The 24,294-nt window shown below is 43.0% G+C and overlaps 1 protein-coding gene and 2 non-coding genes across 3 annotated transcripts in view; all 3 read right to left on the minus strand.

Annotated features, from left to right (window-relative positions):
- Nucleotides 1-24,294, minus strand: part of SLC38A9 (solute carrier family 38 member 9) — a 194,686-nt gene that overhangs the window by 57,705 nt on the left and 112,687 nt on the right. The window contains exons 3-5 of the mRNA XM_073622814.1: nucleotides 11,465-11,600; nucleotides 6,556-6,671; nucleotides 5,183-5,246 (exon numbers count right to left, since the gene is read on the minus strand). Of these exons, the coding sequence (XP_073478915.1) occupies nucleotides 5,183-5,246; nucleotides 6,556-6,671; nucleotides 11,465-11,600 (316 nt within the window). The remainder of the gene's footprint in view (nucleotides 1-5,182; nucleotides 5,247-6,555; nucleotides 6,672-11,464; nucleotides 11,601-24,294) is intronic.
- On the minus strand, nucleotides 20,014-20,177 carry LOC141124267 (U1 spliceosomal RNA). Its single transcript, XR_012240843.1, has one exon. It is a non-coding gene; the product is annotated as a U1 spliceosomal RNA (small nuclear RNA).
- LOC141124268 (U1 spliceosomal RNA) lies at nucleotides 23,107-23,270 on the minus strand. Its single transcript, XR_012240844.1, has one exon. It is a non-coding gene; the product is annotated as a U1 spliceosomal RNA (small nuclear RNA).

Genomic DNA, 24,294 nt, shown 5'->3' on the forward strand with positions numbered 1-24,294 from the left:
CTAATGCCCTTATTTAATATGCTCTTAAAGCAACTCCATCTCTCCTCCGTGTTCTTTGTTCCTAAGATTTTATCCCAGTTTATGCCTTCTAGCAAGGTTTGTAGTTTAGGGAAGTTGGCTCTTTTGAAATTCAGTGTCTTTGTATTCCCCTTATGTTTCCAATTTGTGTGATTTATACTGAAGCTAATTGACCTGTGATCGCTGTTTCCTAAATTGCCCTATATTTCCACAACCGTGATCAGGTCTGTATTGTTGGTGATCAGTAGATCCAGTAACGCTTTATTTCTAGTTGGTGCGTCTACCATCTGACCCATAAAACTGCCCTGCAAGACATTTAGAAACGGATAAGCCTTAGATGAATGCGTGGTTTCCCTCCGCCCAGTCTATGTCTGGATAATTAAAATCCCCCATTATGATAACACTTCCCATCCTTGCTGCCAATTCAAATTGTGATAGGAGATCTGTCTCCCCTTCCTCCATCAGGTTAGGGGGGCCAATAGCATACTTCCAGTATTATTTTCCCCTTAGCTTCATCCCTTTGGAGCTCTACCCATAAGGATTCTACCTCCTCCCTAGCTCCCTTAGTGATGTCATCTCTCACATTCACTTGTACATTATTCTTGATATATAGGCATACCCCTCCCCCCTTTTCACCCTCTCTATCCTTGTGATAAAGGGTATACCCTTGAATGGTTGCCAGCCAATCATGAGAGCTGTTGAACCAGGTCTCTGAAATTCCCACAAAATCCAAATCCTCCTCGTACAACAGTATCTCTAGTTCACCCATCTTTTCTGCCAGGCTCCTGGCATTGGTGAACATGCCACGTAGTTTAGACCGGTGCCACATTATCCTCTTATTGGGTGTTCCGAGATTGCAACTAGGACTTGCTACTATACCTACCTTGGGTGTATGTGCTTTGGTCAACCTACCACTAATGCCCCCAATACTACCCTCTGGAACATGTTCTGCACTTACTAGCTCTACCTCTGGACCCCCCCCCCCCCCATCGCCTAGTTTAAAAACCCCTCTAAATTTTTGGCCATCTTTACTCCCAGCTGATCTGCACCCTCCTCATTTAGGTGCAGTCCGTCTCTTCTATAGTGCTGGCGATCGACTGAGAAGTCGGCCCAGTCCTCCAGGAACCCAAACCCCTCCTTACTACACCAGCTCTTCAGCCACTTGTTTACTTCCCTAATCTCCCTCTGCCTTTCTGGTGTGGCTCGATGTACCGGTAGTATTCCTGAGAATACTAGCTTGGAGGTCCTTTTCCTCAATTTAGCTCCCAAGTGCCTAAAATCGTTCTTTAGGATACTCCATCTGCCTTTGACTTTATCATTGTTGCCAACGTGCACCATGACAGCTGAGTCTTCCCCAGCCCCTCCACCAGATCCGTGATGTGCCGAACCCGAGCGCCCGGTAGACAACATACAGTTCAGCGCATCTTTGTTACAGATTGGCCTCTCTGTCTTTCCAAGAATTGAGTCCCCTACCACCAGAATCTGCCTTTGCTTTCCCTTCGCTCCCCTCCCCCACTCTCACTGGAGGAGTTCTTCCCTCGGCAGCTAGGAGAGTCCCTCAGCTCCAGCAGTGCTGGTCCTTGACTGGTTTCACCAATGTCACTCAATGGAGCGAACTTATTGGGAAGCTCCAGCCCTGGATCGGCCTCCCTGGCACTTCCCTCTCTACCCTTCCTGACTGTCACCCATCTACTCTTTCCTAGTGCCTGCACCGCTTTGTCACCACCTGCCTCTGTGCTGGCCCCTGCCGGCACCTGCCGTGTACGTTCCTGGTTCTGCTTTAGTATGGAAGGACTTCTCCGTGCTGACATTTGTTTTCCCAGATTCAGAACCTGGGCTTCCAGGGAAACAATGTGCTTACATTTTGCACAGCAGTATTCACTCTCGATCGGATGATCAAGGAACGCATACATGCCGAAAGATGTACAACGAGTCACCTCTCGACACCCGCCGGGCATCGTACCTATTAAATTTAATGAGGATTGGGGATTATACCCTGTCCAAATTACCTAACAACTAGCTTCCTGACACTAATACTCAATAAGACAATACACAGCTACTGAACAAGACAATACACGTGCACTCGCAGAACTACGCGCATTGGCAGACCTACTCTGCAGCAATATATTACTGCTGTGGTGGTTCATTGCTGGCTGACGGCAGCAGGCCATACATAACTATTAGGGGTGATCTGTTTTTTTTTTTTTTTTTTTTTTTTAGATTCGGGGGGAGGTTACATTGGACAGGTCATCATGGAACCCTCATAACTATAAAAAAAAAAAAAATTGTTTTACTGTATTAAAAAATAAAAACTTTTCCTCATGTTCAGGGTAAAATTAATTCTGAGACACCGAGTTATGTTGCTGCAGATTGGATACTGGCAAACAAACCACTCACAATTATGCTCTGGTTTTTATGGGAAAACCTATGAATGGGTGAACAGATGCTTGATACCGAATGAAGCACTAATTCATCTAAAAGGTACACGAAAGGATCCTTGAGGCTAAGGGCTTGAATGATGAGCTGAAAAACCCACATAAATATATTGGACTAAAGCTGGCAATCTTCTTGTACAATTTTCCTTTAGCTTTACCAAAACCACATAATATAAAGGTCAAACCTAAACACTTTCAATTTGTATGCAATCATGCAGGCCCTTTGACTATATTTCTAAAGGAAACTGAATAAGAAAATTGTATAATGTATGGCCAGCTTAAGAAGCAGGGACCCTTGGGAATGACAAAAAAAGAGAGTCAGTCCATATAAAAGGAAGCTGTAGCTAAAAGATGGAGGCTGGATGGAAATTCCCTGAGCAGGACAGAGAGATGGGAGAACAATGAAAAAAAACAACTTTATGGCCCGTAAACACAATCCGAAAATCGGACAACAGATCGTCAATTTTTTTTTCATGCTAATCGCATATCGAAAATGGAGAGGTTTCTAAAGTTACGAAAATTCTCGTACGACAGAATAAAAAATTGGAAGTGATGTCATGTGTTGTAGTGTAATTCTATTGTATTTTTGGATGACAACTGTACTGATTAAACGAAAATCGTACGATCTGGTATCATATGAGAACATTTTTTGTGTTTGTCCGATCGGATAATATCAGATGAACTGTCATGATGGGCTCTCGAAAGATCCGATTATCGTCCAATTGCTTTGAAAGTGGTATTTTTCGTCCGATTTTCAGATCGTGTGTACGGGCCATACGGAAGAAAAGAGGCTCAAGGCAAGCTTGGCTCTTGGATGCAGAAGAAAGGATTCTGCATAGATAAAGGCTGTCAAATCAGAAACTCTCATTTAATGGCAAAGAGGAAGGCAACCTTTTGAGTGGTGATGGTACATTCAGGGGTTGATTTACTAAAACTGGAGAGTGCAAAATCTTGTGCAGCTGTGCATGGTAGCCAATCAGCATCTAACTTCTGCTTGTTCAATTAAGCTTTGACAAAAATCTGGAAGCTTGTTGGTTTCTTTGCAGAGCTGCACCAGATTTTGCACTCTCCAGTTTTAAGCCCTGTACACACGATCAGAAAATCGTACGGAAATTACCGCTTTCGAATCGATCGTACGATAAGCGGATCGTTAGTACAGAGCTTTCGAGAGCGGATCAGGACAGTTCATCCGATATTATTCTATCGGACATGCAGGAAAAAAATTTTCGTACGATGCCAGATCGTATGATTTTCGTTTAATCAGTACAGCTATTGTTTCGAAAATGCAATACAAATGCATTACAACACATGACATCACTCCCGAATTTTATTTCTGTCGTGCGGGAATTTTCGTGACTTTAGTAAACTCATCAGATTCGATCTGATATCAGCATGCAATAAAAAACGGACGATCATTCGTCCGATAATCTCATAGTGTGTATGGGGCATTAGTAAATCAACCCCTCAGTGTCCAGGGCAAAGAAGTCAACTCCCTCAACCAGATATTAGCCAGAGGATCAGGAAAAACACTTCATATGAGTGCCAAGGATTAGCCAATCCAGAAAGCTGCAAAACCAGCTCTGCACCAACTGGAGACTTTTGATGGAAGAAAAAGGAATCTTGATAAAATGCATAAAAAAAATTAAAAAAAAATGGATTTGCTTTTCTCTGAGGAGAGAAACTGTTCATTCTCATAAGGCGCTAGAAAAAACCTGGGGGGGTTGATACCTGGTCATCTTACAGCTTTTTTTTGCCAGTGTTCAATCTCCCTTAAGCAGCAGCATAAACCAGTGCCTCCCATTTATTTTTACCCTCTGTCCGTTAAAGTACAATTACGAAAAAAAGGTTTTGCAAAAATAGATATATTCAGTACAGTACAGTTCCCGGCTACTGCAAGTAATTGACAGGTCAGATGTGTGGAATACCAGTTTCCCCCTCTGCAAAGCTGTGGTTCTTCCCACTGATTTGTATGTCATGTAGTGACCTAGAAGCTAGCGGTAGAAACCACAGCGTGTGGCAGGGGAGCAGGTATTCCACCCACCTGGAGGTGTGAAATACATTTAGCGGCCACAAATAATAAAAGGGTCTCATTTTGAGACATGGACCACCAGAAAAGTATATTATCATCTATTATTTTACATATAAATTGACCCTATGCTAACAAGGTCACATTACCATTGCTAAGTGTGACTTATAATTAAATTGCTAATTGCTTGTCAGCAAGTGGTATTTAGAGATTTGAACAACTATGCCAGTAGAAAACTATAGAGAATGTTAGACTGTAATTCTCATATAAAATGATTCTCATTAAGTACAACTCTTCACTGAAGATGAGGAATTAAAGGAAATATACTGAAAAAAAGCCACAGGATGCCACTGCTGACCACCTTCCAAAAAATCTAGCTGCGTGGCTGAGTCTGGCTTTCATACTTTTATATGCTGACCCTGAACAAGCATGTGATTTAAGAAAGTCAAAGCAATGTCAGAACTCCTGGTTTACATTCTTGTTCCAAGACACTGACACTGCAAATAAATGTAAGCAGATCTGATTGTAGTTTAATGAGATCCTGAGCATGGGACTAAAAACCAAAGCAAGATAACCATTTTTATGATTTATCATACCCAGATAAGAGATCTGGTACTGGGGCTTCCCATCATACAGAGCTTTTGTTTACAATCTAATGGCTGAAGGTTTTGCTTGTAATTGTAGGTATATTTTTTGTGAATACCTGTTTTATGCCCCAGGGAATACTGAGTATTGATGTTCCCATCATGGTATTCCAGATCATAAATCTAAAAAAAAAAAAAAAATTAAAGTATTGCTTAAGTTATATACACAGACATTATCATATACTAAAAATGTATACAGGTCTACAATATATAGGCTGAAAGCAAAAATTTCGGATTCTTGGAATCTTCTAATTCCTTTCACAGGAACTGAAGTAAACTGGCCACACACTTTTTTTTTTGTTCAAAAGAAAAAAAACAAACAGATTGTGTGTATGGAGGAATCCCACTGTGGAGACATTGGATTCCGACAGCGGCATATACTGTAGCTGCTGATCAAGAAAAATGTTCCTTCTGTCGAGAAGGGATGGCCACACAATGATCAAAAGTCAGCTTGTTCTTGCTGAACCGGCCTATTTCAAGCAGTGTATGGCCATCCTAATTCAATCAGTAAGGCGGTAAACGCGGTAACTTGCGTTTAGCCGTGTTTTGTTTACAGGCGTTTTTAATGGAGATACATTTTTGACTATTTAAAAATAAATAAATTTAAATAAATAAATAAATATATAAATAAATAAATAAATAAATATATATATATATATATATTTTTTTTTTTTTTTTTTTTAAATGCTCCTAAACGCAAATAAACGTGGCATGTAAATGCAGCTAAATGTACTTTTTAAAAGCAGATTACCATCTGTCAAGTTAAATTGTTCAGGGGAGGTTTTAAAACGTCCAGATTACATTAAGCCTAGGAGTTAATAAAAATCACAAGCTGTAAAGTGGTTTGAAAGGATAAGTGTCTCATTTTAAAAAAGAAACCTCAGTCAGCATCAGGATGTACTGCAAACACTAGTCCCCTTTCACACTTGTGCCACTTTTCCTGCGACTTTGGAAATCAGAGTCACATGACAAGTCGTACCCAATGATTCCCAATGATAACCATTCATATCTGTGAGACTTCATGTTGACCCTGTACTACTTTGGTCCAACTTTGATGCGAGTTGAGGTCCACAGACCTCAAGTTTACACAGGCATTCCCTGAAAATCACAGCAAAATCTTGGCCAGGTCACGGTAGTGTGAAAGGGGCCTAAGAACTTCAGAAACAAAATTGTTGCACTGCATGGCCTAAATGCACTAATGATATTCCCCCACAAACAGGTGTCAGGCTGTGTTCACAAGCCACAGACAAACGGGCTGGGATTGCCTTGGGCTGCCCATCAATATCTTTGAACTATTCAGGCCTTAACCAACTGCCTGCAGCTCAAGGGCACAGCTAGATTCTGACAATGTGTACCAGCCAAGGCTGTCTGATACTGGCAGCTTTTTTTTTTTTTTACAATCATTTTTTAAATGCCAGGTTTACAAACATACATTGTGATAATGCTGGAGTTCTTTTCTGAGTCGTCTCCACCAATTTTCAAAGCACTTCCAAAGGGACTGTAAACGTAGATCTCTTCAGGTGCAGGGATGACATGATCAGGAGCAATCTGAAAAAAAAAAAAAAAAAAAATTGAAATATAATATACAGTGTCACAAAAATCAGGGTCCGTGCTGATGGGATTTTGTTCCCACCAGAATTCCTCTCCTTGTACAAGTCAATGGGAATGCAAAAGCAGTTTGAATCAGGTTGAAGCAACTTAGAAGGGGTTGAATGCAGTTCAAAAGGAGAAATGTGAATGATCTCGAATACAAGCAGAATGTACCTAAAATAAAGCTGAATTTGTCCATCAACACTAACTTCAACAGTGAGAATTGGTGATGCCATATAGTTTTGGCATCCTGGGTTCATATAAACAAGTGGGGTACTTGTGCGCTACTCAAAGTGTTGAATAAAAAAAAAAAAAAGTGTAAATAAATATGTATATAGCTGCTGGACTTCTATAGTGTCACCATCACCAAAATTATATAATAGCAATCAAGCAGGGTGGATATAAATCAATCATTAAAAAACAAAACAAAAAAAAGATTTTTTTTTTATTTAAATCAATTTATTTGTTTTTTGTATTTTAATAAAATGCTTTTGGAGCAAAAATCTAAAGATAGTTTTCTATTTGAGATACATTAATAATTTAGTTTATTCAGCATGAAATGGAGCTTAGTTATGTAGCATAATGCTGCATATTTTGCAATATTTGCATATTTTGCAATATTTACATTTTTGGTAAACTCATTCAATGAATCCAAGCTCCGCAAGCTGAGATAACACGCACTACATTGATGCATTCACACAATTTCACAGTAACCATGAGATAGACCAAAGTTCAGGAATATTCCTTTATCCCATTGCAAATCTATGTACACCACAAACCGTATGATTGAATCAGTTCTGATATTGGTGTTTTACTAACCTGACAGATTATTTATTATTCTAAATAGAAAACCTTAATTTTGTTTGCAGATATTAAAGATTCTAACTACCAGCAAGAATAAGCCCTTAAACTTAAAAAGCACCTGTCATGTCAGATTAATCATGGCAGCGCCTGTTAGCGGACATCCACTCACCTGCTGCCGCCACGTCCCTCCCCTTGTTGTGTCATTGCGGCATTACCAGTCCCGTTAAAGTGAATGAGACTGTCAGTGAGTTAACTGCGGGTCAGAAGAGCTGCCGCTGCAGGACAGAGATGACAGTTACTCTTTAAAAATCATGATTTAAATCAAGCTTTATTACTAGCGATTTAAATCGACTTGATTTAAATCTAATCCACCCTGCAATCAAGTGAAGCAGCGCTATATATGTACACTCATAAATAACAAATAAAGTGCAATCTTCAAAAATGTCACAATACAATGTGCAAAAAACGTGCACAAGTTCAAAGTGCAAATGCAATAATCTAATAAAAAAAAGTGCTTATATTAAATCAAAGTGCAAAATGCAATGATGCATAATGTGAAGTTCAAATAGCAATGATAGTCCAAACTGTAAAAAACTGTGGAAAACTATACAAATAATTAATAGTCTCTTCAACTGTGCAAAAGAGCAGGGGGAGGGAAGAAAATGTGTCCAAGTGTGAAGAAAAAAATTAAGCGTAATGAAAGGTTGTAGATCACTTTTACAATCCACACCCCGTGTGCTCTAGCCTCTCCTCTCCAAGATAGACCGCAATGGGTCTAGTCACACATCCAGATAATCCTTAGTGGCAATCTGTGCTTCCTTCCTCTCTGCTGGAGATATCACAGCGGAACATAAAAACGACTGCAGCTGTAGAGGGTAAAGGGCTCTTTTTCCTGTGTGGTCTGCGCTTTAAAACAACCTTTCTCCGAGGCTCTTCCAGTTACGGGATATTATTCAAAGGATAAAGGGATCTCCCTGCAAGCACAGCATATACCCAGTTTTTCTTCCAGGGAATAATCTTCCCAAAATAGGGGCATTATATCTTTTCTCCAGTAGATGTGCTACAGCCAGCCGATATAACGCTACCTTCAGCCAAGCCACACCTGCATTCCACCATCTGCCTATGCTTGGCTGAAGGTAGCGTTATATCGGCTGGCTGTAGCACATCTACTGGAGGAAAGAACTAATGCCCCTATTTTGGGAAAATTATTCCCTGGAAGAAAAACTGGGTATATGCTGTGCTTGCAGGGAGATCCCTTTATCCTTTGAAAAATATCACCTAACTGGAAGAGCCTTGGAGAAAGGTTGTTTTAAAGTGCAGACCATACAGGAAAAAGAGCCCTTTACCCTCTACAGCTGCAGTCGTTTTTCTGTTCCGCTGTGATATCTCCAGCAGAGAGGAAGGAAGCACAGATTGCCACTAAGGATTATCTGGATGCGTGACCAGATCAATCTTGGAGGTGAGAGGCTAGAGCACACGGGGTGTGGATTGTAAAAGTGATCTACAACCTTTCATCACATTAAATTTTTTCTTAACACTTGGACACATTTCTGCCCCCCCCCCCTTTTTTTGCACTAATTTGCACAGTTGAAGAGACTATTAATAATTTGTGAAGTTTTCCACACAGTTTTCTACAGTTTGGACTACCATTGCTATTTGAACTTCACATTATGCATCATTGCATTTTGCACTTTGAATATAAGCACTTTTTTCTGATTATATTATTGCATTTGCACTTTGATCGAACTTATGCACTTTTTTGCACATTGTATTGTGACATTTTTGAAGATTGCACTTTGTTATTTATGAGTGTACATATATAGCGCTGCATCACTTGATTGCTATTATATAATCCTGGGTTTATAATCCACTGTCTGCCCCAATACATGGTCTGCATGTTTCTTTATGTTTGTGTGGATATCCTCTAATCACTTCACGTTTCCTTCAAAAAGCTTACTGGTAGGCCCACCATGTATATGGGTGATTGAATCACTTTGGTAGGGCCCTGAGCTCAGTGTTAGATGGCATCTGTTCTTTTATTAAAATCAAAGACAAGGAAATCAACAGTCTTGGGGTTCCTTCTCAACAGTAACAGTATTTTGTGAGGACAGCAGCTAGACCCAGGAAGGATCATAGAGGATGTAGGCCAGCACTAAGCAGACCAACCCAACAATATGCATTAGAAAGACTGAGCCAGTGATGTGTTCAACAGAAAATGCACATTGTGAATGTACTCAAGCTTTCCACAGGGCCCAAAACCAAGAACAAACTGTTGGGCTACCACCAATAATAAAGCAAAAAACATAAATGCTTATATTAAGAGAGATAACCAGAAATCAGGAGTGAGAGAAGGATTCCCAGAGCACTTCTGATTTTTTAAACTTAGAGAACAAAGTTGAAGTTATTTCCAAAAAGCAGGGCATTTTTTCAGCGGGAACGCAGGGGGACGCAGTTCCGGCAACTCCAGCATTGAATATATGTAATGGCAAGGGGTGCTGGGGTGGGCTGGAGGGTCTATTGTTGCTGGAGCGGATCTATTTTTGAGTGGAGGTCTATTGTTGCTGGTGGGTCAATCATTGCTGGAAGAGATCTACTATCGATGGAGGGGGTCTATTGTTGCTGGCTGCTGAATAGTCTATTGATTCTGTCTGCTGGGAGATCTGTTGTTGCTGCTGGGTGGTATTTTGTTGTGGGGGTCCATTGTTGCTAGGGGGGTCTATTGTTTCTGAGTGAATCTATTGTTGCTGGAGGGTCTATTGCTGGCTGTGGGGAATCTATTTTACTACTTTTCTTGCTATCATTAACAAATATCATACAAATTACTTAACAACACAAAATTATACTTGGCTCTGTACGCTCTGAAAGGGGCAGTACTGAGAGGTGGGTAGGGGATGAAACCAAGCAATGGTGCTCAGAGGTGGGTAGGGGGCGGAGATAAGAAGTGACTCAGAAGGGTGCAGTTCCTGCACCTATTCTCTGAGAAAAGCCCTGCCAATCAGGCATGCTATTTTTGAATAATACCTCAGACAGCACCGTACTGAAGGAGGATGAGGTGCCACTGCCTTGAATCATTTACTTGTTTGAGTGCATTTCCCTTCACTTTTTGTCCTGTAAACTGAATAGGAAGTGAGAAGATATCTTTTCTTTGTAAGGGAAATCCCCTCATGAACAGATGTCACAGGAACCAGCGTCCCCATTAGATGATTTCCCCTCTGTTCCTGTTTTGAAGGCAACTCAAAATTTTAGATTTGTACTCACGTTCTTTACTTGTGACATTGATGATCATAACAAATAAACATAGGTTCTAAATACCCCCAACCAAATAAGACACAAAAAAAAAAAGGTACATCTTAAATTACACTTTAAACCTCTCTTAGTCTTCAGTCACACTGAATGTGGATTTGAAATCGTGCGACTTCACTTAAAGCCACATGTCAGTGCAACTTCAGGTGCGACTTAGAAGACATCTGTGTGACTCCATGCAGATGTCTATGCAAGTCGCACCTGAACTTGCAAAAAGTAGTGCAAGAACTACTTTCAAAATTGGTGCGACGCCGCTTCCATTGCAGGCAATAGGGTGCGACTTGTCATGCAATTTGAAACTAACACTAGTCGCACCAGTGTGACTGGGGGCTTACAGTCCTAAGTTTATCATCAGGTCCATCTGAATGGGAAATAAAATAAAAATCTTTCTGACCAATGTTGATAAAACACAAAAAAAATTTAGAGCTCAATTTCAAACAAAATATTTTCTTTTAAGCTTAGATGTCAAGACTCAGGCTTTTATTACTGTGCATGTCCATACTGGGGAAAATGTGCATAATTTTCTGTCTCTTTGACACTAGAACAAGAATTAAGCAGAAAAAGCATCAGCAGGACAGGTGGACACCAACAGAAATGGCAGTATCACAAACTACATAGCAATATAATTAAACAATATAACATACCAAAGAAGGTTCTGAGGGAGGACCCAGCCTCCCATAGTATTCAATACGTTTGTTCATTGCTGAGGCGTGGGATGTAACTCTCGGAGCCTGGTCATCATTGATGCTGGTAATGTAGGAACGGTCAATATAAAAAGGCCTGAAAATAATATAAATAACTGTTAACTAATTACAAAGTTTTAGCAAGCAAAAGAAAGAAACTGTTAATAGTACAGTGGCTAAATGGCTAGCACTTCTGCCTGGCAGCACTAGCAGGGCCAGATTAAGAACATTATGGGCCTGGTGCTGAGGATTTTGGTGGGGCTTTTTATAAAATAACTAAATAAAAAAAAATGCAAACAAATTAAATTAGAGAGAGGATGAGAGAGAGAGAGGGGGGTGATGAGAGAGAGGGGGGTGATGAGAGAGAAAGAGGATGCTCATGAGCATGCGTGGGAGTGACATCAACGCAGCTCAGCCAAGGCAAGTGACCAAAGGCACAGAACCCGGAAGGAAGACCTGGTGAAGATGGAAGCGCCCATGACCCGCCGGATTGATCACAGTGCAGCGCTGGAGGGCTCAGTCTGAGAGGTAAGTGTACCCTAATCTGCTAATTTGCTGTGCATACTTGTACATTATGGCATAACCTACCTCAGGGCCTCTAAAAAGTAGTAATGTTAGCAAAGTTTATTAACGCTTTCATCTCACAGGATCCCAGGAGCCACTAATGGGGCCCCCTCTACTGACCCAGTGGCCCTTGGGCAGTGCACAAATGCATAGTTGCCAACATTTTTAAAAATATTTTAAGAGACACTTTTTTTTTTTACCAGTGGTATACTTAGAGTAGCTGACATCCCCTATGTCCCTCTATACATCACAATAGTAATCACAAAATTAAATGGAGTACTAATAAATGGGCAGAACAAATGAGGACTGAGAAGATTTCCTTTAGTTGAACTAACAAAAGTGTGCCCATTCTAGAGCTGGTAACATTGAGGATATTCAATATAATTTTAAAGAACGTTTTTTGTGGTTAAGAGGCATAGCGGAGGAGTATGGAAGGTATAAAAGTGGGAAGTATGTGAAGGTGAGGGAGAGGAATGTGGAGGGTATAACAGTGGGCACTATGTACAGGAGAGGAGTGTGGAGGGTATGGCAGTGGTTAGTATGTACAAGAGAGCAGTGTGGAGAGGATGACAGTTGGCGGTATGTACAGGAGAGGAGTGTGGTGGGTATGATAGTGGGCACTATGTACAGGAGAGGAGTGTGGAGGGTATGATAGCCAGCACTATGTACAGTAGAGGAGGTTATGAAAGTGGGCAGCATGTACAGCAGAGCAGTGTGGAGAGTATGATACTGAGCAGTATGTACAGGAGAGGATTGTGGGGGGTTTTTTTTGTGAAAATGGGCTTGTCTTAAGGTAAGGGGCCTGGAGCTGCAGCACTAGGGTCATTCCAATCCCAACCACGACACTACCTGCCCGGAGTTTGCATGTTCTCCCTGTGCATTCATGAGTTTCCTCTGGGTACTCCTGTTTCCTCCCACACTCCAAAGACATGCTGGTAAGTTCATTTGCTCCTGCCTAAATTTGCCCCAGTATGTGCATGTATGATTGTGAATTGTGGACCTTAGATTGTAAGCTTCTTGAGGGAAGAGACTGATGTGAATATACAATATACAGTCAGGTCCATAAATATTAGGACATCGACACAATTCTAATCTTTTTGCCTCTATACACCACCACAATGGATTTGAAATGAAACAAACAAGATGTGCTTTAACTGCAGACTTTCAGCTTTAATTTGAGGGTATTTACATTCAAATCAGGTGAGCGGTGTAGGAATTACAACAGTTTGTATATGTGCCTCCCACTTTTTAAGGGACCAAAAGTAATGGGACAAATTAACAATCATCCATCAAACTTTCACTTTTTAATACTTGGTTGCAAATCCTTTGCAGTCAACTACAGCCTGAAGTCTGGAACGCATAGACATCACCAGACGCTGCGTTTCATCCCTGGTGATGCTCTGCCAGGCCTCTACTGCAACTGTCTTCAGTTCCTGCTTGTTCTTGGGGCATTTTCCCTTCAGTTTTGTCTTCAGCAAGTGAAATGCATGCTCAATTGGATTTAGGTCAGATGATTAACTTGGCCATTGCATAACATTCTATTTCTTTGCCTTAAAAAACTCTTTGGTAGCTTTCGCAGTATGCTTCGGGTCATTGTCCATCTGCACTGTGAAGCGCCGTCCAATGAGTTCTGAAGCATTTTGCTGAATATGAGCAGATAATATTGCCCGAAACACTTCAGAATTCATCCTGCTGCTTTTGTCAGCAGTCACATCATCAATAAATACAAGAGAACCAGTTCTATTGGCAGCCATACATGCCCACGTCATGACACTACCACCATGCTTCACTGATGAGGTGGTATGCTTTGGATCATGAGCAGTTCCTTTCCTTCTCCATACTCTTCTCTTCCCATCACTCTGGTACAAGTTGATCTTGGTCTCATCTGTCCATAGGATGTTGTTCCAGAACTGTGAAGGTTTTTTAGATTTTGTTTGGCAAACTCTAATCTGGCCTTCCTGTTTTTGAGGCTCACCAATGGTTTAACATCTTGTGGTGAACCCTCTATATTCACTCTGGTGAAGTCTACTCTTGATTGTTGACTTTGACACACATACACCTACCTCCTGGAGAGTGTTCTTGATCTGGCCAACTGTTGTGAAGGGTGTTTTCTTCACCAGGGAAAGAATTCTTCGGTCATCCACCACAGTTGTTTTCCGCGGTCTTCCGGGTCTTTTGGTGTTGCTGAGCTCACCGGTGCGTTCTTTCTTTTTAAGGATGTTCCAAACAGTTGATTTGGCCACACCTAATGTTTTTGCTATCTCTCTGATGGGTTTGTTTTGTTTTTTCAGCCTAATGATGGCTTGCTTCACTGATAGTGACAGCTATTTGGATCTCATATTGAGAGTTGACAGCAACAGATTCCAACTGCAAATAGCACACTTAAAATGAACTCTGGACCTTTTATCTGCTCCTTGTAAATGGGATAATGAGGGAATAAAACACACCTGGCCATGGAAAAGCTGAGCAGCCAATTGTCCCATTACTTTTGGTCCCTTAAAAAAGTGGGAGTCACATATACAAACTGTTGTAATTCCTACACCGTTCACCTGATTTGGATGTAAATACCCTCAAATTAAAGCTGAAAGTCTGCAGATAAAGCAAATCTTGTCTGTTTCATTTCAAATCCATTGTGGTGGTGTATAGAGCCAAAAGAAGATTAGAATTGTGTTGATGTCCCAATATTTATGGACCTGACTGTATATGCAAAGCACTGCATAAATTCTCAGTGCTATAAAAGTAACTGTAATAAATAAATATTTTATATCAGACCCCAATATTTGTACACTTTAAAAATATGTGCACAAAAGGAGAAGGTTGCGCTCTGCAGTGTGAATCGCTGAAAGTCTCAGTTTCAGAGAGTGGCACAACAAGAAGTACAGTGCCCAAAAGTGAAGGCCGTGAAGCTTCCTGAAAAGGTGGTGATTGGACATACTCTTGCTGCACTGGAGGGAGAGCAGCAACCTGCAGTCAGCAGGCAAGCCATCGGTATAACTCAGTATAGTTAAACAGAATGTCATACCAGGACAAATTTAGACATGAGCTAATTAACCTACCAGCATGTCTTTGGAGTGTCATAGGAAATCTGAGTACCCAGAAGAAGCGCACCCAGGTACAGAGAGAACATACAAACTCCCAGTGGCGGTGCATCCATTAAGGGTGCACGGGCACCACTCCCACTCTCCAGCCACCCCCCTCTGTGTAGTATGTATACATTAATGCATTGCATGAATCTATCCATGGGCGCTGTAGCCACCCCCTATTCAGGCGCCCAGCCCCTTTTCGGATGCCGGGCGCCTGAATTACAACGGCGGGGGGGTGTTTTTGAAGCACCTGATTAGAGCCATATGCTCTATTGGGCTTCAAAAAAGGTGAACTGCGAGCGCAAACAATTGCGCTCGCAGTCCACACAGGTGTGTTAGCAAAGCAAAAGAATACTTGCTTTTCTAACACAGAACCGCGTCTCAGCCAATCAGGAGGCGCGGATGTAATACCGGTCACCTGATTGGCTGAAGGCAGAGGCGATCCCATTGGCCGCCTAACAGGAAGAAGACACGCATGGAGGACGCAGAAGCCATAGCCCGGCTACCCATCCCACAGCTCGCCGCCTGACCTGCCACCACGATGGGGTAAGTGCTGGGCAGATAGCGGGCGGGGGGAGGGGCACAGTGGCTGCAATTGATGGGGCACAGTTGGCTGCATTTGCTGGGCATAGTGACTGCAGTTGCTGGATACAGAGGCTGCATATTATGGGCACAGAGGCTGCAAATGATGGGGAACAGTTGGCTGCATTTGCTGGGCACAGTGGCTGCATATTATGGGCACAGAGGCTGTGATTGATGGGGCACAGTTGGCTGCATATGAAGGGCACAGTTGGCTGCATATGACGGGCACAGTTGGCTGCATATGACGGGCACAGTTGGCTGCATATGACGGGCACAGTTGGCTGCATATGACGGGCACAGTTGGCTGCATCTGACGGGCACATTTGGCTGCATCTGACGGGCACAGTTGGCTGCATCTGACGGGCACAGTTGGCTGCATCTGACGGGCACAGTGGCTGCATCTGACGGGCACAGTGGCTGCATTTGATGTTTTTGTTTCAGTATTTTTCAGTTAGTTTGCACCTCCCCAAAAATTTTGAGCACCAGCCGCCACTGCAAACTCCTTACAAATAGTGTCTTGAACTAAAATCCTGTTCTGAAAGAAGAACTAACAACTAGCCCTCTTTGCTGCCTTACATACAGACCTTGTCTGGCAAACTAGCTCTCAGATAAAAGGGATTGGCAAATCACAACCATTACAGACACCTCCTGTAAACCTATATAAAATGAAAACTTGGTGCAGAAAAGTGGCTCTGAAAATTTTAAAAGTGGAACTTGACTCTAAGTATTTGTTTATTGATTTTCAATATAAAGTTTTAACTTTGCAAAAGGTACATCATGTATACAGTGAGTGTTATAGAACCAATAGCCAAACATGGCCAATTTATTAGCGCAACAGTAACATAGCCCTAAAGGAGGGAAACGTCACAGAATAGCATAGCAAAATTACCTTATATGGGCTGCATTGGACCCACCGCTCCCTCCCTAGCCATCAGATTGGAAAATCATGGAGCCAACAACAGAATACATGGTTAACCACAGACACTGTGATATGAACAGGAGTCAGATACCCACTACTGTTGGGAGAACTGAGTGTCTCTCCAAAAGGCATCAGCAATATCAAGCCATGGCTGCCAAACCTTTGAAAAACTTTTTTAGGAAAAACTTTATTCACCATACGGTAAAAGGTCTGTATATCCGGAGCAGAGGCATTATTCCATCGCAACAGAATTAATTTCCTGTCATAGAATAATAATATATGTACAAGAGTACGAGCGCGAGTCCTTTGTATAAAGTCATTTAACACACCAAGTAGTCCAACTTCAGGAGTATGAGGTACAGGTAAATGTAAAGTGTTGTCAAAAAAAAAAAGAAAATAAGTCCTTCCAATATGCTGACAAAGCAGGGCAAGACCAAAACATGTGTAAGTGCACTGCATCTTTAGGCCCATATCTATAAAAGGAGGCAGCAGAGTCAAAACACATTCGGGTCAACCTGGCAGGAGTATAATGCAACTAGTATATACATTTAAACTGTGTATATTGATCATTAGAACCAATAAGGTCCTGGAAACAGATTTCATAGGCCTCCTCCCACCCCTCCTCGGACAGCCCAGGAATCACATCCTCCCATTTCCGTCGTGCAAGTTGGAAGGGGTTGACCCCAGACAACTGGAAAGAGTACACAGTCGTAACCAGTTTCTCAATATCTAAATATGACAGTAGTACCTCCAATGGTGAATCAGAGAGCTCCTGGATTAAACCCACAGCCTGTGCCCAGATGGTATGACGTAACAAAAGATATTTGAAAAAGAATTTATTAGTCACACAGCACCGAGCCTTCAACTCCTCAAAGGAAGCAAATACATTGTTAAAAAAAAATGTGAGAGGCATGGGTGACACTGAGTGGTGTCCACCACAGAGTCCGGGTGGCCCAGGAGCTCTGAGTAATTGTGCCACAGGGGGGCATTAGGAGACACCCCACACGATTTTAACACTTTATTACCCTGCTGCCAGGCAAGCCAGCTAACATCTATCGGAGAGCCGCAAGAGCAGCGTTTCGTCATAGACCTATGGAATGCATCCACAATTGAGGCCCTAGAACCACATAATGCAGTCATCAGAGTGGTGGAGGAGGATGAGGAGGCCTCAAGGAAGCAGTCCTAGACATAGGAAAGTTGTTCCGTAGACATAGAAAAAATAGTGCCGTAGATTGGGACAAGCCAATCCGCCAACAGATTTAGCAGCATGGAGATACACTTTTGCAATACATGGGTGTGTCCCCAGCCAGAGAAAGGTGGACAAAATTGAGTTAATTTTTTTAAAACATTTTTTTTAGCAAGAAAACTGGGGATGCCTGAAAAACGTATAAATATTTGGGTAAGTGTATCATTTAATAAATGTTCACACGGCCAATCAGATTAAAACAGGGTGGATTTGATTTAAATCAAGTTGATTTAAATCACTAGTAAAAGAGCTTGATTTAAATCAACTCAATAGAAATCATAATTTTTAAAGATCAACTGTCATCTCTGTCCCTCAGCGGCTCCTCCTCTGACCCGCTGTTCACTCACCGACAGTCCCATTCACTTTAATGGGACGGCTGGTGACACAACAAGGTGAGGGATGTGGCGGCAGCAGGTGAGTGCATCCAGCTGGACCCAGGTATCCCCATCTACTGTCCGCAGAAGTCTGGCCAGAGGCAGCCTTCAAGGAAGAATCGCAGTCAAACAGCCATACCTGCGAAGTGGAAACAAGTCTACGCGACTCAACTAGGCACGAAAACGTAGGAACTGGGGTGCAGAAAAATGCCAGCGGGTCCTCTGGACCGAGGAGTCAAACTTTGAAGTATTAGGCTGTTGCAGGAGGCCGTTTGTTTGCCGAAGGGCTGGAGAGCGGTACAAAAATGAGTGTCTGCGGGCAACAGTGAAGCATGGCGGAGGTTCCCCTACAAGTCTGGGGTTGGTTGCATTTCGGCAAATGGAGTGGGAGATTTGGTCAGGATCAATGGTGTCCTCGATGCGGAGGAATGCAGTCAGATAGTTAGCCATCATGCCATACCATCAGGGAAGTGTGTGATTGGCCCCAAATTTACTCTGCAGCAGGACAATGACCCAAAACATACAGCCAATGTCATTGAGAACTATCTTCAGCGTAAAGAAGAACAAAAAGAGTCCTGGGAGTAACGGTTTAGCCCCCACAGAGCCCTGATCTCGTCATCATCATCATCGAGTCTGTCTGGCATTAGAGGAAAAGAAAAGAGGGAAGGATGTGAGGCAGCCTACAGCCACAGAAGATCTGGAGTTGGTTCTCCAAGATGTTTGGAACAACCTGTCTTGCCGAGTTCCTTCGATAACCGCGTGCACAAGCGCTGCGCGCACCTAGAAGAAATGATGCCGTTTTGAAGGCAAAAGGGTGGCGACACCAAATATTGATTTGATTTGGATTTCTCTTCTGTTCATTGACTTTCCATTTTGTTAATTGGTAAAAACTATCAACACTTCTACTTCTGAAAGCATTCTTAAAATCGACAGCATTATTTCACACCCGCCTAAAAGGTTTGCACAGTAGTGTATATGGAGGGGAAGAAAAGAAAGAAAGAAAGAAAGAAAGAAAGAAAGAAAGAAAGAAAGAAAGAAAGAAAGAAAGAAAGAAAGAAAGAAAGAAAGAAAGAAAGAAAGAAAGAAAGAAAGAAAGAAAGAAAGAAAGAAAGAAAGAAAGAAAGAAAGAAAGAAAGAAAGAAAGAAAGAAAGACATGCATAAAAAAAAGCAAAAACAAAAAAGGACGCCGAGTGCCATCTCTCCAACACCCGTACATTCCTGAAGTCCAGCAGGGTAGAAATGGTTGGGCGACCCTGTCCTATTTTCTACGTTTCCCCCTGAAGAGTAAACCTTCTGCGATTGACGTTCTTCGGTTTGGGATTCCAGGGCCATGATCGGGAATGATCTGGAGAGGCAGACGGGAGGAGCAAAAATAGTTGTGGAGCCGCCTGAGGCAAGGGAGTCAAAGGTGGAGAAGGAGACCCCATATGCTGAATGCAGGGGGGCGAATGGGCGTGTCCAAAAGAGGACCATGTTTGGCAGTGATCAGCTTTTAAGCATTGCTGTTTACAGAGTGGAATGGCGTAGGGGGTCCTGTAGCGGATACGAGTACCCAGGGAAATCTGTTCATAGGGCAAAGCAATAGTGGAAAAACTGTGGCGCGCGGGCAAGCTACGTAGAACGCTTTGTAAAAGGGAGAAGGCTGGCTGTAACAAAAAACACAGGGAAACAGCTGAGAGGTGTTGTTGTCAAGCACAAAAACAGGCGTTTTTTTTGAAAACTGTTTTTAACCAGGAATGATCAGGGGAAAGCGCGAACGCAGTCCCCCACTACCACAAATTATGCAGTCGAGTTTCCTGCATTTGAGGAAATCGCAGGGGTCAGCACAGCCGGAGTGCAATGGCCGAGCCTCGCCCTGGGAGAACCACCTTCATGATCATGGTATCTCCCCTGCCAGGTAAGTATGAGTTGGAATTGACCGTGTAGTGCTCCCCGGTCGGGGCACGCCTCCACCAAGTTATGGAAGCTTTCCGGACGTGGGACAAACCAGCCTTGCTCAGCGCTAGACCACAAGCCAGCCATGTCCCTATAAAACAGTTAAGAGTCGTTAATCTTCCCCTAATAGATAAGATGTCCCCCAAATGTCTGGATTCTACGAAAAGGAATCTGAAAAACCAAACAATCCCAGCGTACACTGCAGCAGCACATCATTTTGCATACGGGGAGGGCCCTTAAGCACCCAGCCACAGCGTAGCGTCCCTCGGCTAAACAAAGCCCGTAGCCTATTGCATATCAAAGGGCACCGACCCTACACTGTTCACAAGCCTGTCTGCTCTAAGTCACTCGCTGACCTGCTCACGAGTCAGGATGTTAACTCTCACTTGTGTCAGTATGAAATGGCTGAACGCTTGTAAAAAAAACATAGTAAGAACTCAAGGCAAACAACTAAGCGCGCAGCTAAATTTCATCGGTGTGAACAGTTACATCTGCCAAAAACATTTAGAATTCCCTGCACCCTTAAACCTCTGCGGCGCTGCCTAAAGGGTATACAGCTCTGCGCAAAAGTTTCAGGCAGGTGTGAAGAAATACTGTAAAGTAAGAATGCTTTACAATTTTATTGTTTTGTTTTTTTTTTCTTCATCAATTCTCAAAGTCAGCGAACAGAAGAAAAATTTACATCAAATCAATGTTTGGTGCGACTACCCTTTGGCTTCAAAACCGGAATCGATTTTTACACTTGCACAAAGTCAGGGATTTTGTAGGATTAGAGTCAGGCGTGTGATTAATCAAATTATACCAAGCAGGGGCAAATGATCATTAACAAATATGATGTAGGCTGAAACACAGTCATTAACTGACATAGAAACAGCTGCGTAGGAGGCTAAAAACTGGGTGAAGCACAGCTAAAGTCTGCTACACTAAGGTGAGGTTGTAGAAGACGGGTTTCAAGTCCCAGGCCTTACACCATGGCAAGACCGAGCACAGCAACAAGCCACAAGGTAGTTCGACTGCATCAGCAAGGTCACTCCCTGGCAAAGATTTCAAAGCAGACTGGGGTTTCAAGGTGCGCTGGTCAAGCTCCTTTGAAGGAGCACAAGAAAAACGATACAACGTTGAGGAGCGGAGACGCAGTGTGCGGCCGAGGAAACCTAATGCAGCAGAGGAAAGACACATCATGCTTACTTCCCTTCGACATCGGAAGAAGTCCAGCAGTGCCATCAGTACACGGAACTGGCGGAATCCAGCTGGACCCAGGTATCCCCATCTACTGTCTGCAGAAGTCTGGCCAGAGGCGGCCTTCACGGAAGAATCGCAGTCAAACAGCCATACCTGCGAAGTGGAAACAAGTCTACGCGACTCAACTAGGCACGAAAACGTAGGAACTGGGGTGCAGAAAAATGCCAGCGGGTCCTCTGGACCGAGGAGTCAAACTTTGAAGTATTAGGCTGTTGCAGGAGGCCGTTTGTTTGCCGAAGGGCTGGAGAGCGGTACAAAAATGAGTGTCTGCGGGCAACAGTGAAGCATGGCGGAGGTTCCCCTACAAGTCTGGGGTTGGTTGCATTTCGGCAAATGGAGTGGGAGATTTGGTCAGGATCAATGGTGTCCTCGATGCGGAGGAATACAGTCAGATAGTTAGCCATCATGCCATACCATCAGGGAAGTGTGTGTGATTGGCCCCAAATTTACTCTGCAGCAGGACAATGACCCAAAACATACAGCCAATGTCATTGAGAACTATCTTCAGCGTAAAGAAGAACAAAAAGAGTCCTGGGAGTAACGGTTTAGCCCCCACAGAGCCCTGATCTCGTCATCATCATCATCGAGTCTGTCTGGCATTAGAGGAAAAGAAAAGAGGGAAGGATGTGAGGCAGCCTACAGCCACAGAAGATCTGGAGTTGGTTCTCCAAGATGTTTGGAACAACCTGTCTTGCCGAGTTCCTTCGATAACCGCGTGCACAAGCGCTGCGCGCACCTAGAAGAAATGATGCCGTTTTGAAGGCAAAAGGGTGGCGACACCAAATATTGATTTGATTTGGATTTCTCTTCTGTTCATTGACTTTCCATTTTGTTAATTGGTAAAAACTATCAACACTTCTACTTCTGAAAGCATTCTTAAAATCGACAGCATTATTTCACACCCGCCTAAAAGGTTTGCACAGTAGTGTATATGGAGGGGAAGAAAGAAAGAAAGAAAGAAAGAAAGAAAGAAAGAAAGAAAGAAAGAAAGAAAGAAAGAAAGAAAGAAAGAAAGAAAGAAAGAAAGAAAGAAAGAAAGAAAGAAAGAAAGAAAGAAAGAAAGAAAGAAATGCATAAAAAAAAGCAAAAACAAATAAGGACGCCGAGTGCCATCTCTCCAACACCCGTACATTCCTGAAGTCCAGCAGGGTAGAAATGGTTGGGCGACCCTGTCCTATTTTCTACGTTTCCCCCTGAAGAGTAAACCTTCTGCGATTGACGTTCTTCGGTTTGGGATTCCAGGGCCATGATCGGGAATGATCTGGAGAGGCAGACGGGAGGAGCAAAAATAGTTGTGGAGCCGCCTGAGGCAAGGGAGTCAAAGGTGGAGAAGGAGACCCCATATGCTGAATGCAGGGGGGCGAATGGGCGTGTCCAAAAGAGGACCATGTTTGGCAGTGATCAGCTTTTAAGCATTGCTGTTTACAGAGTGGAATGGCGTAGGGGGTCCTGTAGCGGATACGAGTACCCAGGGAAACCTGTTCATAGGGCAAAGCAATAGTGGAAAAACTGTGGCGCGCGGGCAAGCTACGTAGAACGCTTTGTAAAAGGGAGAAGGCTGGCTGTAACAAAAAACACAGGGAAACAGCTGAGAGGTGTTGTTGTCAAGCACAAAAACAGGCGTTTTTTTTGAAAACTGTTTTTAACCAGGAATGATCAGGGGAAAGCGCGAACGCAGTCCCCCACTACCACAAATTATGCAGTCGAGTTTCCTGCATTTGAGGAAATCGCAGGGGTCAGCACAGCCGGAGTGCAATGGCCGAGCCTCGCCCTGGGAGAACCACCTTCATGATCATGGTATCTCCCCTGCCAGGTAAGTATGAGTTGGAATTGACCGTGTAGTGCTCCCCGGTCGGGGCACGCCTCCACCAAGTTATGGAAGCTTTCCGGACGTGGGACAAACCAGCCTTGCTCAGCGCTAGACCACAAGCCAGCCATGTCCCTATAAAACAGTTAAGAGTCGTTAATCTTCCCCTAATAGATAAGATGTCCCCCAAATGTCTGGATTCTACGAAAAGGAATCTGAAAAACCAAACAATCCCAGCGTACACTGCAGCAGCACATCATTTTGCATACGGGGAGGGCCCTTAAGCACCCAGCCACAGCGTAGCGTCCCTCGGCTAAACAAAGCCCGTAGCCTATTGCATATCAAAGGGCACCGACCCTACACTGTTCACAAGCCTGTCTGCTCTAAGTCACTCGCTGACCTGCTCACGAGTCAGGATGTTAACTCTCACTTGTGTCAGTATGAAATGGCTGAACGCTTGTAAAAAAAACATAGTAAGAACTCAAGGCAAACAACTAAGCGCGCAGCTAAATTTCATCGGTGTGAACAGTTACATCTGCCAAAAACATTTAGAATTCCCTGCACCCTTAAACCTCTGCGGCGCTGCCTAAAGGGTATACAGCTCTGCGCAAAAGTTTCAGGCAGGTGTGAAGAAATACTGTAAAGTAAGAATGCTTTACAATTTTATTGTTTTGGTTTTTTTTTTTTCATCAATTCTCAAAGTCAGCGAACAGAAGAAAAATTTACATCAAATCAATGTTTGGTGCGACTACCCTTTGGCTTCAAAACCGGAATCGATTTTTACACTTGCACAAAGTCAGGGATTTTGTAGGATTAGAGTCAGGCGTGTGATTAATCAAATTATACCAAGCAGGGGCAAATGATCATTAACAAATATGATGTAGGCTGAAACACAGTCATTAACTGACATAGAAACAGCTGCGTAGGAGGCTAAAAACTGGGTGAAGCACAGCTAAAGTCTGCTACACTAAGGTGAGGTTGTAGAAGACGGGTTTCAAGTCCCAGGCCTTACACCATGGCAAGACCGAGCACAGCAAC

Source organism: Aquarana catesbeiana, linkage group LG01 (assembly GCF_042186555.1).
Source record: "Aquarana catesbeiana isolate 2022-GZ linkage group LG01, ASM4218655v1, whole genome shotgun sequence".
In the NCBI taxonomy this organism is placed as follows: domain Eukaryota; kingdom Metazoa; phylum Chordata; class Amphibia; order Anura; family Ranidae; genus Aquarana; species Aquarana catesbeiana.